Source organism: Anticarsia gemmatalis, chromosome 5 (genome assembly GCF_050436995.1).
Source record: "Anticarsia gemmatalis isolate Benzon Research Colony breed Stoneville strain chromosome 5, ilAntGemm2 primary, whole genome shotgun sequence".
NCBI classification, from domain to species: Eukaryota; Metazoa; Arthropoda; class Insecta; order Lepidoptera; family Erebidae; genus Anticarsia; species Anticarsia gemmatalis.
In genome coordinates, this window is record NC_134749.1 from 1,071,847 (window position 1) to 1,086,866 (window position 15,020).

The 15,020-nt window shown below is 33.6% G+C and overlaps 3 protein-coding genes across 3 annotated transcripts; 1 reads left to right on the forward strand and 2 right to left on the reverse strand.

The window, feature by feature from the left end:
* Window positions 1-1,358: 1,358 nt before the first annotated feature.
* Window positions 1,359-3,294, reverse strand: LOC142973308 (uncharacterized). The gene is made up of 3 exons (XM_076114949.1): window positions 3,022-3,294; window positions 2,527-2,746; window positions 1,359-1,892 (listed from the first exon to the last, which is right to left on the reverse strand). Exons 1-3 carry the CDS (start codon window positions 3,135-3,137, stop codon window positions 1,671-1,673), a joined length of 558 nt encoding a protein of 185 aa, XP_075971064.1. The 5' UTR covers window positions 3,138-3,294; the 3' UTR covers window positions 1,359-1,670.
* Window positions 3,295-3,995: 701 nt separating this feature from the next.
* Window positions 3,996-11,785, forward strand: vimar (visceral mesodermal armadillo-repeats). Its single transcript, XM_076114033.1, has 7 exons — window positions 3,996-4,160; window positions 4,234-4,983; window positions 5,267-5,434; window positions 5,676-5,858; window positions 6,110-6,376; window positions 6,627-6,790; window positions 7,130-11,785. Exons 1-7 carry the CDS (start codon window positions 4,154-4,156, stop codon window positions 7,556-7,558), a joined length of 1,968 nt encoding a protein of 655 aa, XP_075970148.1. The 5' UTR covers window positions 3,996-4,153; the 3' UTR covers window positions 7,559-11,785.
* Window positions 11,786-11,982: 197 nt separating this feature from the next.
* LOC142972759 (uncharacterized) lies at window positions 11,983-14,496 on the reverse strand. Its single transcript, XM_076114034.1, has 5 exons — window positions 14,150-14,496; window positions 13,793-13,943; window positions 13,597-13,646; window positions 13,200-13,320; window positions 11,983-12,590 (listed from the first exon to the last, which is right to left on the reverse strand). Exons 1-5 carry the CDS (start codon window positions 14,339-14,341, stop codon window positions 12,448-12,450), a joined length of 657 nt encoding a protein of 218 aa, XP_075970149.1. The 5' UTR covers window positions 14,342-14,496; the 3' UTR covers window positions 11,983-12,447.
* Between the last annotated feature and the right edge of the window lie 524 nt (window positions 14,497-15,020).

Below are 15,020 nucleotides of genomic sequence, written 5' to 3' on the forward strand. Positions count from 1 at the left end.
CCTAAGCAACTTTTAATGGGATGGCTTTATGGTCGGACTGATGTGTTAAAGTTGCGAAATTATTAGTGGTTGCTGGGTTCTTGATCTTACCCATAATTTTGGTTCCATTCCATTTTGCGGAATTACCTGTGGATGTTTGTACCATCATAGAATAACTCAGTGGGGACCCTTTGAACAGTGTTTCAGCTGTTCGTTTCAAATTTTTCGTTTAAATAATCTTGGACTGTCACCGAAAGCTTAAACTTAAGTATCCTTGACCATGTGCATCCATTCTGTGACGCGTAATATCAACATGAAAATGACACTTTTAAAAACTATATTTACTCACAAATTATCTGTCAAGCGGAACCAAATCCAACTTTTAGTATTTATAGCGCTATTTCTGTCCAAATATTTCAACTCTATTCGTAATTTGGACACTCGCAATTTCAGATTGATAGCAATTATAGGTAACTACAAATTAGTTGAGACGTATAAATGGATTGAGTCGAATTTATTATGTTTTCGTTTAATTAAATTATAGCGCTTTTCTTATATTTATTGGTCTAAATTGTAGAAATAAAAAGATTAGGATTTTAAGAGATTAGTCGCATTAGCCAACAACGATAATATTAAAGTCAGAGACAATGATTGATGACTATATCTTGTAAGTATTGTTTTTTTTCACTTAGCGTAGCTATGAAGGTCCTTATTAAAACGATTAACTATCTTTTGATACATGTTAAAGTAGTTTTATAACTGGGCGTGTGGTCCCAGTTCACACTAGCTAAATACAAACACGAAAATAGGCAGCATAAAGAAAAAAGCATATAGTTTCTTATCGATATTTCAATCAGGTATTTCTAAGATGACAGAAGTCACAACCAAAATGAATATTTAGGACTTTCATGTTCCTACGAAATAAATAATATAGTCGACTATATGACTATATGACTATATAAGTAGAATTTACTTATTGAAAACAAGATTCGAATGCCAACGAACTTTGCAAGCATGCCCTTAGTACTAGTGAATAAAGTTACATACAAACATCTGATAATGTTGTCATAACATTATGTATACTGTGCGACACACATGATAAGACATTAGGTCATGTATTTGCAGTTATCAATGTAATTAGTGAATAGATGTGACCCGCGGATGTTGACCCGATGTTGAATGAATTATATTTCAAACTTGCAGTATTATTTAACGTTAACATTTTATTATTTATTTCTAGAAAACTGCTTCTACTATTCATTTGATATTATGTTATTTTTTAATAGATTTGAGTTTTTTTTTCATAATGGCAGCCTAAATTGAAAGTGGGAACACAGTTATGTTACAGGCAATTGGTATTAATCAATAAAATAAATATGTTTCCTTAATAAAAATGTTTAATACACAAAGTTAATTATTTTTACGATACAAAATATTATTTCTACTTTACACGTGTCGTTTGGATTCTCATAAATTTTCGTTTATAGATAAGATTTCTCCGAAAATTCAATTAAAAATCTCAGCCGACCAAATAAATGAATCTTGAATGACTTGATTTTTCTAACATTGCCGATGTCAAGCATTATGATTCTGGCATACGCACACTTCAAAATAGAAAATAACTTTTTTTTTTATTTTGTGTACCTGAGATGTTAACGTAAAAAATTGGTCCTCATATTTCATTTAAATTCCTAAAAATTTGAACTTTCTAGCTCTCCAAACTTATATCGTTTCCAAGATCGCATCGCTGGCCGAAATTTCCTTTCTTGCGGTTGTTTACAGTAGGCACGAACTTGACCTTTTAGCTCGAACCCAGGTTTGGCTTTGACAATAGCTGAGAAATGTCTATAACCCGCTCCTCCTCTTAATATTACAGGAATTGCTTCTGTAGATTCCACTGCTAAGAACGTTATCTGAAATAAACGTTTTCAGAATGACAATAAAAGGAAAGGAATCAAACATGATATTTCTACCCTAGCTACCTTACTCCTATCTCTTCAGTCGATCAAATAAAAATTATTATTTTATGAACAATTTTTCCCCAACTTATTAGTAATGTTGGGGAAAAAGTTTCTTCGCATTTTTAAGAAAATTCAAAACATTTTTTAATATAGTATATATGTACCTACCATTATACTAAATTATACTAAAGTATGTATGTACCTACCATTTTGTTCGATAACCTTTTGCCATCTTGTAGGTAGGGACATGATCCCATTGTTATAATTTTTTTGGGACAAAGAGATTTTATTACAAGTTCATACATACTAAGTATAATGTGAAAAGACTTTTTCCCCGACCTAATATTTCAATCCTATATATCACATGACCGTCAAGAATGCTACTAGTGGAAAGGCAAAACTTTCCCATGGTAAGTCACACTAACTTGTCTCAGTAGCTCCATGAGACATGTAATAGCACAATCATGGGATTCGTGGGACAAACAGAATAGCACGACATTGTAAAAGGAGGAAGTAATACTGTTTGCTCAAATCGTAGAAAATAATTAACAGAGATTAGTTGGTACTTTAACTTTTTTGAACTTACAATACAATTAAAATATCCGTCACACATGACTTGCTGTCCTTTTTCATTGGGAGTGTAGTCGAACCTTCTTCGAAACACTCTCGTGTCATTTTGCAGTCTTTTCCCTTGGTACAAGTTCTTCGACGTTGACACCAAGTTGGGCTTAGGTACAGGAGTGGGTATTGGCTCCGGATGTGCCGCTCGAAAATTGAGGTTTAGCATAACCGCTTTTGGATTTGGACTGAAATGGCAGTAAATTAAACTTTAAGCAAAAACAACATTTTACACAAGAACATGGTACGGTTGTTAGCGGTCAGTTGTTCAAGCCTAATCTTCACGTATTTTCGGGAAGCTTAAATTCAGAAATGCTTTTAAAAAAAATGTAATATAGGTAGATGCTTTTCAGGCCCATAACCCGTAAAACTGCTTTTATTGGAAGTTTTATTTAATTAGGTACATTGATCTTGCACGTTGATGATTACAGAAGAATTAGACAAATGTAAACTGTTTACTTACATGACACGCCTACCTAAACCGAAAAAATGTTTCTTCTCATACAAAAATGTTTCCTTACAGCCGACTAAAGTTATGAGAGAACAGAACGCGGTAAAAATATCTACAGTTAGTTTCATAATAAACAATTGTTCATAACGATCTTTAAAAAATGAGGCTTGCTTTATTTACGACGAAAACATGAACTCATTGTAATATATTGCAAGTCTGTGGTATTTTATATGACCGATATGCCCTGTAGTGTTTTACGAGGTTTTTTATCGGCACCGCCTACGATTTTCCACCATATGGCAGTTATAAAATTGATCGTCAAGGTCACAGAAAACAATCATGTTGAATAATTTGGAATTTCATAATGAATTTTCAAGAACACGCGCGTAACGCCATTAACCGCCATCCGGTATTCAAACACGTACAAAGCTTTAGCTGGTGCAAGTTTAATGTTCGGATACCGTAGCTGATTGAGAATGGAGGTTTAGATGGCTAATACCTCCCAAAGTCTGTAGGTACTCTCACACGAAACTCCACTTCGGCGTCAAATATTTCACATTCAAAGATCCAGAATAAAAATGTTACTTCCGCACCCATCAATGCCTAGATAGGTACAACCAGAACTTATCTAAAACCAAACAATACAAAGTTAGGCCAGGAACTAAGCTTTTGAAACCATAAAACCTATGAATATGGAATACATAAATTGCAACGAGATAATATTTTGGGCAAAAACATGTTAGCCTTTCTCAACAGTTTTAACTGTATTTAGTGGCAATAACGGAGTTTTCCAAAAAAATGCCTTTAAATACAAAAATACATAACCTAAGTTCTATTTATTATGTTATATATATATGCATCTATAACATATTTCTTATGTCTGCGTTTTGATTACTTAGAGGAAAAAAGTGTATATTTTATTTTCTGTGCAAGTATAAGTCTATAGCAAGAACTAAACGCATAAGTTTGACAGTGACAGTATTCGATTGATTGGATTGTCTTGTCAACCAATTTTACTCGCTTTGTATTTTTCTCTATTATTTCATTAATAATAAGCTATGTATTTAATTATAACAACCATTCTATAAATTTTACTCTTGACTGCACTAAATCTATTCTACTTTTCATTCAATAAACCTTTAAAATGGACGGTAAGTAATCGCTATACAGTGGGTCGGCTTTAGTCGTATAAAATGTAATTGATATTAAATAATTCAATTTTAGGCTCGTCTGCTAAAAAATCTACTTCTTTCGAGACTTTAGTCATCCAAAATATAACGAACGTGAGTGAGTTAAAGGCAAAACTAAGTGACATCATTAAAACCGGAAAAGATTACGAATTCGACGTTTCCTCATGTCTGAAAGCTTTGATTAACAGCAGCGACCAAGATATTGTGCTGTTAAGTATACAAGCAGTTTCGGAACTCGTAAAATGTGAAGAAAAACGTGAAATTTACGCTAACAAAGATATAATAGTCCCTATACTGAATATATTACGAAAGGAAACCACATCTGACAATGTTGATTTAATTAAGCAGTGCTGTAGAGCTCTGGGGAACTTGTGTTGTGATTGCGATAACGCTAGACAAATAATTCTGGATTCTGATGGCATTCCTGTGTTAATAAAACTGCTTCAAAGAAGTTTAGATGTAAAACTAGAGGAGATACAAATGCTTGTATCTAAATCATTACTGAACTATGCTATTGGTGGGCCGGAGTTTTCTGAGTCGATAGTTCAAGGAGGTTTGGTGGGTGTTCTTGAGAGAATACTGTGTATGGAACTTGAGAAGGAGGACTTTGACGATGACACTGTGTCAACCAGTTTGTTGATACTGAGTGTGATAAATGACAACACACCTGAGTTTCTGTTTGTGGAGAGTGTGAACAAGATTGTGTTGAAAGTCCTGAGGGAAACTACTAATGTTGAGATATCTGAGCTCTGTTTGGATCATCTGCATGCACAGGCTGAACATGGTAAGGCCCCTACTTACTCAAATCTATTAGAACCTAAAGACCTTTCCAAATTCAATGACTTTTCTTGACTGACAAATTGTTAATCAAACTGTTTGTCAGTTAATTTGCCAATATTTGGAATTAGTTAAATAAACTAAATGAGACACTGTTTTCAATAATCATCAAAGCATCACCAAAATATATATTTAAAGATTTAACAATTCTCACCTATTTAAATTGTCTACTACAACGTATACCTAAAGGATTTGCAGATTGTTTACAAAATTCTACTTTTTATTTATAGATTCAGTCAAAACTTTGCTAGCAAATGAGGGAGGTGTCCAGCTAGTGTGTTCTCGTTTAGAGCAGTTGGTGCACCGACATGAGGCTGGAGAGTTGATAGCTGATGACTCTGAAGTAGAGGCTATTATGAAGCAAGCTTGTGACCTGGTCATCATTGTGTTGACTGGAGGTAGGTGATACACTGTGTTATTTGCCTATTTAAAAGAAACTGCTGTCATTAATATTCTTGCCAGTTTTATTATATAGATACTTGTAATAAAATTTGTCAAGTGATAAAACTAACTTCTCTCAGCCATGTAGGTACAATGTTTATTGATTTTAGCCACCCAGAGTGTTTGTATAATTAATTATCATGTCACAGGGCCAATAAAACCAACCTAATCTTACTAAATTTTTTTTACATTTTCTAGATGAAGCCATGCACATCCTATACAACAATGGCGTTGGTGAAGTATACATAACAGTGGTAAAATGGCTCGACTCGCCGAATTACCATCTACTGACGACTGCCGTACTTGCTATAGGAAACTTCGCGAGGCAAGATGATTACTGCACGCAAATGATGCAGGATAAAATATTTGATAAGTTGCTTGGTAAGTAAATAAAGGTGAAGGGCACTAAATTTAAGACTTTTTACTTTAAAACCAACCTGTGCAACATAAGAGGTATTTTCTAGCATAACAAATGTAGCCCATTAAGACAATTTTAATGAGCAATAACAAAAAAAAATTACAAAAGGTTTACCTATAATTTTACCTAATGCCAACATTCTAAGATTTTGATGCTCTAAGGAAAACCAATAATCTTTTCAGCTTACACATATATACCAATCTTTTTCTTGCAGATATATTCGAAATATACAACAACTTCGGTGTCCGCATGCAGAAGGAGCCGGACAAGCCTCACCCGATAGACAGTGGGACGGTTACAAAGATTCAGCACGCGGTACTCTCAGCTCTCAGAAACTTGACGGTGGCGCCCGACAACAAGCGCGTGGCGGCCGCGAGGGGACGCGCAGCTCCTGTGTTGTTGGCTGCCCTGCCTACTGTTGAGGATCATCATGTTGCTTATAAGTTGTTGGCTGCGATTAGAATGCTAGTCGATGGGCAAGGTAAGAGAGCATTGGGTCATGTGAATTGATTGCCTCATTTGGTTATAGTTAATGGGACAAACCCTAACTTTTAGTATAAGTCCTCTTACTTTTGTGCATGAGGATAGGGTAGGACTAAGCAATGGAAGTCGGGAGGCGTTTAGCTAGGAGTGGATACTCTCTTTTTTATTGAGTTTTTTCCCGAATTCATCATAATTGTAATCTCCGTAAAAATCCACAATCATACCTTTATATGTATTTTTTTTTTCAGAGGGTGTAGCAAAGCTACTGGCAAGTAACGCTGAAGCACTAGCTAGTGTGGCGAAGTGGGGGCACGCAGCTGAGTATGCTGGCGCGGCAGGCGAAGCGCCTCGTCTATTGGCCTGGGCCGTCAAGCAACTCAGACATCACTCGCATTGGAGACATATTGTCGAGGTAATCAATATAAATAAATTTGCAATATATAATTATTTTCTTCCAGACGGTTGTACGACACGACTTGCGTGAGATTAGACGCAAGAGTGAGGCTTCACACGCTCTCGATGCACTGATGTCTTCTTCTTCTGTTCCCTTAACTTTTGAACTCATCAGCAATCACAGATAATATTAGAAAATATATGTAATTGTGTTCATTTATCCGACTAGGGATCTGAACCCGAGACCTATGCACAGTTGTCACTTATGTTAGGCCAGTTTCCTATATCTAGAAATTGTTAACATTCTACTATCTCGCGCTATCCCTTCAGCTGTTTAACTCAACGACTTTTCTTCTAGGTCGATGGCTGCATATCGAGTCTAGTGAACATGCTAGTAGCATCTCACTCTCTAATGCAGAACGAAGCAATCCTAGCCCTTACACTGTTAGCCATAGAATCACTCAAGAAACTCTCGCCTGCTGACCAAACCGATTACGACTACGAAAAGAACTTTATCGCCCAGTTAATTAAGTCGGAAATCGGTAAGCACGTCACCATATTAATTGATACTAACTGCGCTAAAATGCCGGTAGAGGTCGCTGAGAATTTATTGGCATTTTTGGATATAACTTCGAAGAATAACAAAGTCGCTTTCGATTATAAAGAAGCGAAAGTCCATGAGTGTTTGAAGAAATTTTCTGAATCCAGAAATGATTTGAGTGGGGATTTGAAAAGTTGTATTTCTGGCATCGTTTTGGCTATTTCCGATAATGGCAAAGGCGATTAGTTTTGTTTCTTTTGTTCGAGTTAAGGATGTAACACCAAATATTTAGGGATGAAAGCACTTTTGTTTTTATGTGTAAGAGTTAATTTGTGGTTTAAGGTTTTGTTCTAAGTGATGTTTTGGGAGGTTTGTCCAGGTTATTATTGAAAATACACTGGTCTGCTCGTCGCGTTTGTCATTCCATAATTACTAATAATAAGGTTTTTAGATTTACTAGGTTTTTCTTGCTATCTTACGAATACTGTCAAGTTCCTTCTTACATGCGTTCAATACAATACAAAGGAGGCACTCAGTGACTCAAATGGCTCAGCCTACTTTGAGTAAAACTATTCATAGATTAGATATTATTGAATGATAGCATGGCATGGCAGCCTCTCAAATATTTAACTTCATAAATACGAATAATCATTTCGAAGAAATTGTGTTCTTAATGTAAAGTTACTTCGCTAGTGTATTTTTTATCTATTTAAAAGTAATCGTTTTGTGAATCGAGTAATAAAACTTAAAATCTATTCCTAAATTTTTGTAAGCATTTTTAAAACTTCTATCTAGTCATAGTTTTAACTTTCTCTTATTCGGTAAACGCTAGATTTTTGTGCATTTAAACTTACTGTGTAATATTTAAGCATATATTTCATATAATACATTTATTTTTGCGATTCTCTCGTATTTTTACATTCCTAACTTTGAAACTCTGCCTTTTTATACTGTCAATGTATTCAATCTATCTCTTTATGATGGCTTGCTTGACTATTATTTGGTTGGAAAATAATAACTAACTAGAATATTACTGTGGCGAAGAAATTTAAAAAAATATTTCCACTCCACTTAAATAAATGGCTATTAAATACATAAAATTAATTAATAAAACAGTTAATTTTTAATGCCTGTGTTAATATAACGGATATATTTAAAGCATCAAAACCTAAAATTAACACAAATCCCTATGTAGCAATTTGTCTGTTGTATGATGGCTGTGATCATCATTTAATTTGAGAATTATAGGAAAGTTAGTTATTATTTTCCAACGAAATAAAAACTAACGGTTGTATTTATTATATTCACATACAAAATAATAGCAATACTGATGAAATACTCAAAGTACAACGTAGTTTTCACATAGTGAATTATACTGTAATTATATTTCAATTTTAAATATAATATTAATCAAATCGCTTATAATACGTCACGACTTTGAAAAAGGACATGTCTCTAGGGAATTAAATTATAGAATTTATAATTTTTACACCGTCATTTGTTACACTAAACTCAAAAGTGAAAAGACACTAGCGTTATAACAAACTGTCGTCTAAAAACCTGCAAAGGAGCGTTTTAAGGCAGGGACAACTCCCTGCCTTTAAACCAAGAAATCTTAGAAGCTCAACGGCTTTACCATGTATGCTCAAATAATATTCTACACTTGCCAGGGCTTGCTTATGCATACACTGGCATAATTAAACTGTCATATTATTTAAATTAAAAAAGTTTTATACCAAAACTCTAACAAAAGAGAGTTATTAGGCTTTTGCCTATGGAATTATATATAAAAAATGTATCACAGATTAAAATGGGAATGTAACATTATTGTTTAACTAGAGACATGTTCCTTATAATAATAATTCACTATAATAATAAGAATTTTTGATAATCCGATAGTGCACTTATTGAATAGTTTGGATTAAAAGCTTGACTCGTGAATGTACAATTAGACGATTTAGTAAACTAGATTACTACGCTGAGTATGTGTGTTCAAAAATATTACTTTTTGTTTTGATTTATTACTTTTTTGTAAAGGATTGCTAGATGAGAATTTTATTTTGGAAATAAATAATTTAAAATGTCCGCAATATTATGACAACACTTTTTTCACGTCATTATAGGTAATAGAAATACCTCAATAGTTACCTCATTTTATGGTAAAATTCTTATCTGGCAGTACTGTAAGGTTGAGGTCGTTAAACTTATTTATGGCAACATTTACCATTGGTATAAAATATTGTTCATATACAAAGGCCTTGCAAGGCCTAAAGCATTAATTTTGACATCTCTCAACGACCATTTGTATTTCATTTTGTATTTTTAATATCTTTACCACCAACTTAATTAAGTCTTAGTGTAAAGGCGGAGTAAGACTGAAGGGGAGATTTCGCATACTTAACAGGCTTGCTGTACCAACTATAATAACTATAGACACAGAGGTGCAAAAAGTAACCATATATTTATAGGTCTTAGGGCCAGTTTCACGCTGCTAGAAGGAGTGACAACAAATGCATGAAAACAGCTGAAAAGTACGATGAAACTGGACCTGGTTTTAAGGTGTTTGTAAGAGAGTTCCCTGATATGCTCCCCTTCAGTGTATTTTCGCCTAAAACTGCTAGTATTTCTTATTTTCTATTAGTTATTAACACACGCCATATTTAGTGTGATACTTGAAATAGATTTTGTAAATTATTGTAGTTCGATCGGGAAATTGGGACCTTAGTAACGTACTAACAAAATGATCAGGAAGAACATGTACTAAACAAAGATTATTGTTCAACAAATCGATCATGCCGTCTGTGTCTGTCTTCTCTTAACGGAAAGAGATAGCAATATATTAAATGGCTTGCGTTTTCTTGAGATGTAGGCTTTGAAATAATATGCTTGGGGCTTGAGATAACTTCAAATGCTTTGGTAGGCCTCTTTGCTAGCGAAATCTGCTAGCGATTATACTGCCATTAGTCGTAAATTCAGCAAGGTAATCTCTTTACTCACAAACACGTTTTAAATTAAATATTGAGTATTTTACCTTTCCTTATCATCACATTGAAAATGTGAGTGACTAAGACAAAATATTCAACATTTTGATTACGAGGTTTTTAATTAAAAATAGCAGTTTTACTATAATGCAGGGCCTAAAATTATTAAATGTAAGGTTTTAATTTCCCGATCGACTTTATAATTAGATAATTGAGCTTCATAGTTTATTAGTGTTAAACATTAATCTTGTTAATGCACTTTTATTGATATAGTTTTATGGACCAATATTTATAAATTATTATTATCAATGCGTTGTCATCAAGATTGCGATATATTGTAGTTGTGATTGCAATAGTACGAATTTTGTTTCATAAAATTAAATTTCAATAGATTTTTTTTTAAACCAAGTCGCCTACTAGGGTACAGAGCAGAAGAAAGTTTTGTTTGTTTGTAAAACAGCCCATTTACAACCTGTATCAATAATCTATCATCAATACCTAAGACAGTTGATGTGTACTTCTAATAAATAATAAGAAATAAGCTACTAAATGGTAATAGCCTCCTGCCAAAAGACAAAACCTGCAGTTCAATTATTTCAATTACTTACTATTCAGTTAAAATTTTATAAACGAATTTCGTACTATTGTAATTTGGTATCGAGATCTTTATAGTGAGATGCTTTTATACTTAAGTCTTTTCATAAACTCTAGGCCTCCATTTCTTTGATATATGATGGAGTGATGTGGAGTATTAAGTTGTGAATAACAAACTATACGATTTATTTCTGATATAGTATGACTTTATGGGACTGTCCCAATTAATAAGTCGTAAGCATACGTGTCATAGCACGAATAGGTACATATTCGTACATGTTATTGCATACGTATACTTTAGATTGCTACTTAAAATAACGAGGTCGATCTACGACCACAGGGTAGGCGTCAAAACATTAGGCATTCAAAGGTAAAATGCGTGTTCGCCTTAATTCCCGTATCCGATTATATATTCAACATGCAACGCGAAAGTTTAAAAGTTATGATTAAAATAACAAGACCAAGAAAGGCAATAGACCGGATTAGAGAGTAGTGAAAGAGGCCTTTGCACGAAATCCTAACAAGCTAATCGAAGAAGTATGATATTATTCGTACGTATCTGTAAGTCTGGATTTGTAGCAAAACCGCGAGTAAGTTTTTTCTTTGTAAGCCTATTCTGTATCAAGAATAAGTCGTATAGTTTATCGAATTAAAACTTATCCTAAAATTACTATGTATCAATTTTAGTGGCTATAAAACTAATCTTTATTCGAATCCATATCGTATAGTCAATTATGTTGTGTAACGAACATTATATAGTTTTTGCTCATAATATTAACCGTACGTAAGGTTGTGTCGTAAGTATGTTGTGAGCACGGAGTCTTGATGCCAACCGTTGAGTAACAGCATTGTTATAGATATTAATAGATTTTCGCTGAAATACATTATATTCTACATGTATGGAGTGTTTTATTACCCGTTTTTATGGTCATTTTCAGGTATGATAACATTGTGGACGCATTTTGTACATTAAATATATTTTTTTACCTTTGAATACTTTTTCCACAAAAAGACAACGAGAGCAAGATTGTGTTCTTTGCGTGCTTAAAGTATCATAGAATCTTAATAGGTAGAAATGAATTAAAATAACATGAATATAAACAAACAAATACTTTTTTAATCATTCAAATCCTGTACACTCATACGAGTTTCAATACCTAATCTTTAGTAAGGAATATTTCCCTTCTTTTATAACAAACTAGCTGACCCGCGCAACTTCGCTTGCGTCACCTAAGAGAATGGGTCAAAATTTTCCCCGTTTTTGTAACATTTTTCGTTGCTACTCCGCTCCTAATGACCATAGCGTGATGTTATATAGCCTATAACCTTCCTCGATAAATGGGCTATCTAACACTGAAAGAATTTTTCAAATCGGACCAGTAGTTCCTGAGATTAGCGCGTTCAAACAAACAAACAAACAAACTCTTCAGCTTTATTATATTAGTATAGATACAGAGACCTACTATAAACAAATAAAAGAATTTACTCATTTATTATCCAATACTGAAGAGAAGGTGTAGCTATCTCCGCCCGCTGCCCATTAAATCCTTAACTTTATAATCACATAGTATCATCGTCCAGGTCCATGATAGACCTCTCTTGTATCATGGTAGAGTGTTTGGTGATAGTCATGCGGAACTTTAGTTCATCATCCGATATCAACTGCGCCGGCGTTATGGGCCCGCGGTTACCGCAACCAGCAACTGAAAAACATTGGTATATTTATTTCTAGGCTCATTTACAAAAATACTAGCCTGCAACTTTGTCAACATGAAAAGATTTCCCAGGGTAAAAACTATCCAATGTGTAAACCAGATTATAAACTACCTGCCAATTACATTAAAATCCATTCAGTCATTTTGGTTTAATTGATTACTGAACATCATCAGCATTTATATAATACTAGCTGACCCGCGCAACTTCGCTTGCGTCACCAAAGAGAGAATGGGTCATAATTTTCCCCGTTTTTGTAACATTTTCCCTTGCTTCTCCGCTCCTTATGGCCATAGCGTGATGTTATATAGCCTATAGCCTTCCTCGATAAATGGACTATCTAACACTGAAAGAATTTTTCAAATCGGACCAGTAGTTCCTGAGATTAGCGCGTTCAAACAAACAAACAAACTCTTCAGCTCTATAATATTAGTATAGATTAGTAAAGATAACTATAGATTGTCTTTTTTGTGCAAATCAGGCTTTAAAAGTGTCATCCAAGAATATGCTAAAAAGCAGTTTTTTAAACCCTAAGGTACTTCTGTTCAAGCTTTTCCTATATGTATAGTTTATGATATAAATAATGGTACATAAATTACCTGGACATTTAGTTCTGTTTTTAGTTTGTATCAAGTTCATGATAGCTTCTCTCTCATAGATGTGACCACATACTGTGTTCTTCACTGGATCTGTTATTGGCCTCTTTGTTATTGGATCAATCTGTAATTTTAATAAGACACTTAAGTTTTATATTAATTAAAAATATTAAGATAATTTTTTTTTGTTTGTCACATAATTTGTACAGAAAAGTAAGTATTTTTTTTGTTTGTCACATAATTCGTACAGAAATGTAAACTAAACTTGAATTGAATAAAAAGTAATAGCAAGAATCGGAACAACAAATTTTAAAACAAAAAAAATAACAGCAGTGATCCAAGATTTAGGAAAGTTGCATGCGTCTGATCTATTGAAACAAACTGTAAATAATCAACTCACATATTGTTCTTGTGATTCAGTAATAGCTAAGTCTGACTCATCTAGGTTATCTGTAAAAAAAAAATACAATAAAATTCAATTGGTAGATATGTATCTGAGTACCTACTTTAATATAAACAAATATGCACCCTTGTTAAAACAATAGCCATGGTCTCTAATATTTGCATTACTACAGAGAAATAACAAGGTATCTTACTTCTGGCCTGTTGCAGTCCCTTTTCATATCTTTTAGTGAACTCTATCATGTAAGGGTGGTTGTCGACTCGTAGACGTTTTCCCGCCAAATTACTAAGATGTGCCTGGAACCTTTCTTCTATTGTATCCATGTTTGTGTTGTCAGTCTCTCGCTGGAAGTCACAGTTAATGATAATTTGAGACTTAATTGAGATGAACCTTAACTTATTATTAATAACCTTAGCAGTAACAATTTAACACAATGTCCATTGACACATCATAATGTATGTCTCTTATACGCCACCAATCGCAAGGCAGAGGCCAAAAGTTTGGGCACTGTTTGTAAATAAATATAACCTCTTCAATTTAAATATATTACCTTAGTTCTCTGCATAGCTTCTATAGCAACATCCTGCTGAGCCTGCATAGTACAGTATTGCTGCACACATGTCTTCAATTTGTTGAATTCTGCTTCTTTTTCACTATCTAAGTATTTTGATACATTATCCGTACATAAATACAAGCTTGTGATGCACTGTTTTCTTAGATCTGCTAGATCTGTATCTGCCATTTTGAGGTATAGGAAAGCAAAAGAGTAAACTATTTGTATGTTTCTCGTGCTCGAAAATATTCACATAGATTGTCACAAATTAATCCAGAGTCAGATCACAAAACATCAACAAAGCAAAACTCTTCCCGCCATTTTGTAATTTAATTTTGACAGAAATGACATCTATATGATCTATATAATGTCCGAGTGAGCAAAGGAATCTGTCAAACAGCCGAACACGTTAAATCAATATTTATTGAACTCCCGATGCTTTAATAGTAGTGGTTAATGCGAGTTATGATATTGAGTATCAGTTAGCTGTTAGTCGTGATCGTTGTTCAGACTACAGAACAAAAAAGGCTCTGTCTAACTCGTTCAGCAGTTAGCTGTTAGTCATGATCGTTGCGACTCATCTATCATTTTATAATGCAATTTTGTTTGTTGTTTGTACCTATTTGTATGACAGTAACAATTCCCGGAACAGAAGTACAAACCCCAATGCAGAAGTGACTTAGTTTTAAATAAATAAAAATAATTCAGTCGTTCGTTAATTGTAAAGTATTTAGGTATCTTGCTAGAATAACTGAAAAGGCAATTTTATAGACGAGGAAAAAAAAAGAGGATGTCACTTTTTTAACATATTTTATTGCAAATAATACATCAAAGTTTTTGCACTTAAAACTAACAATAAATAGATATT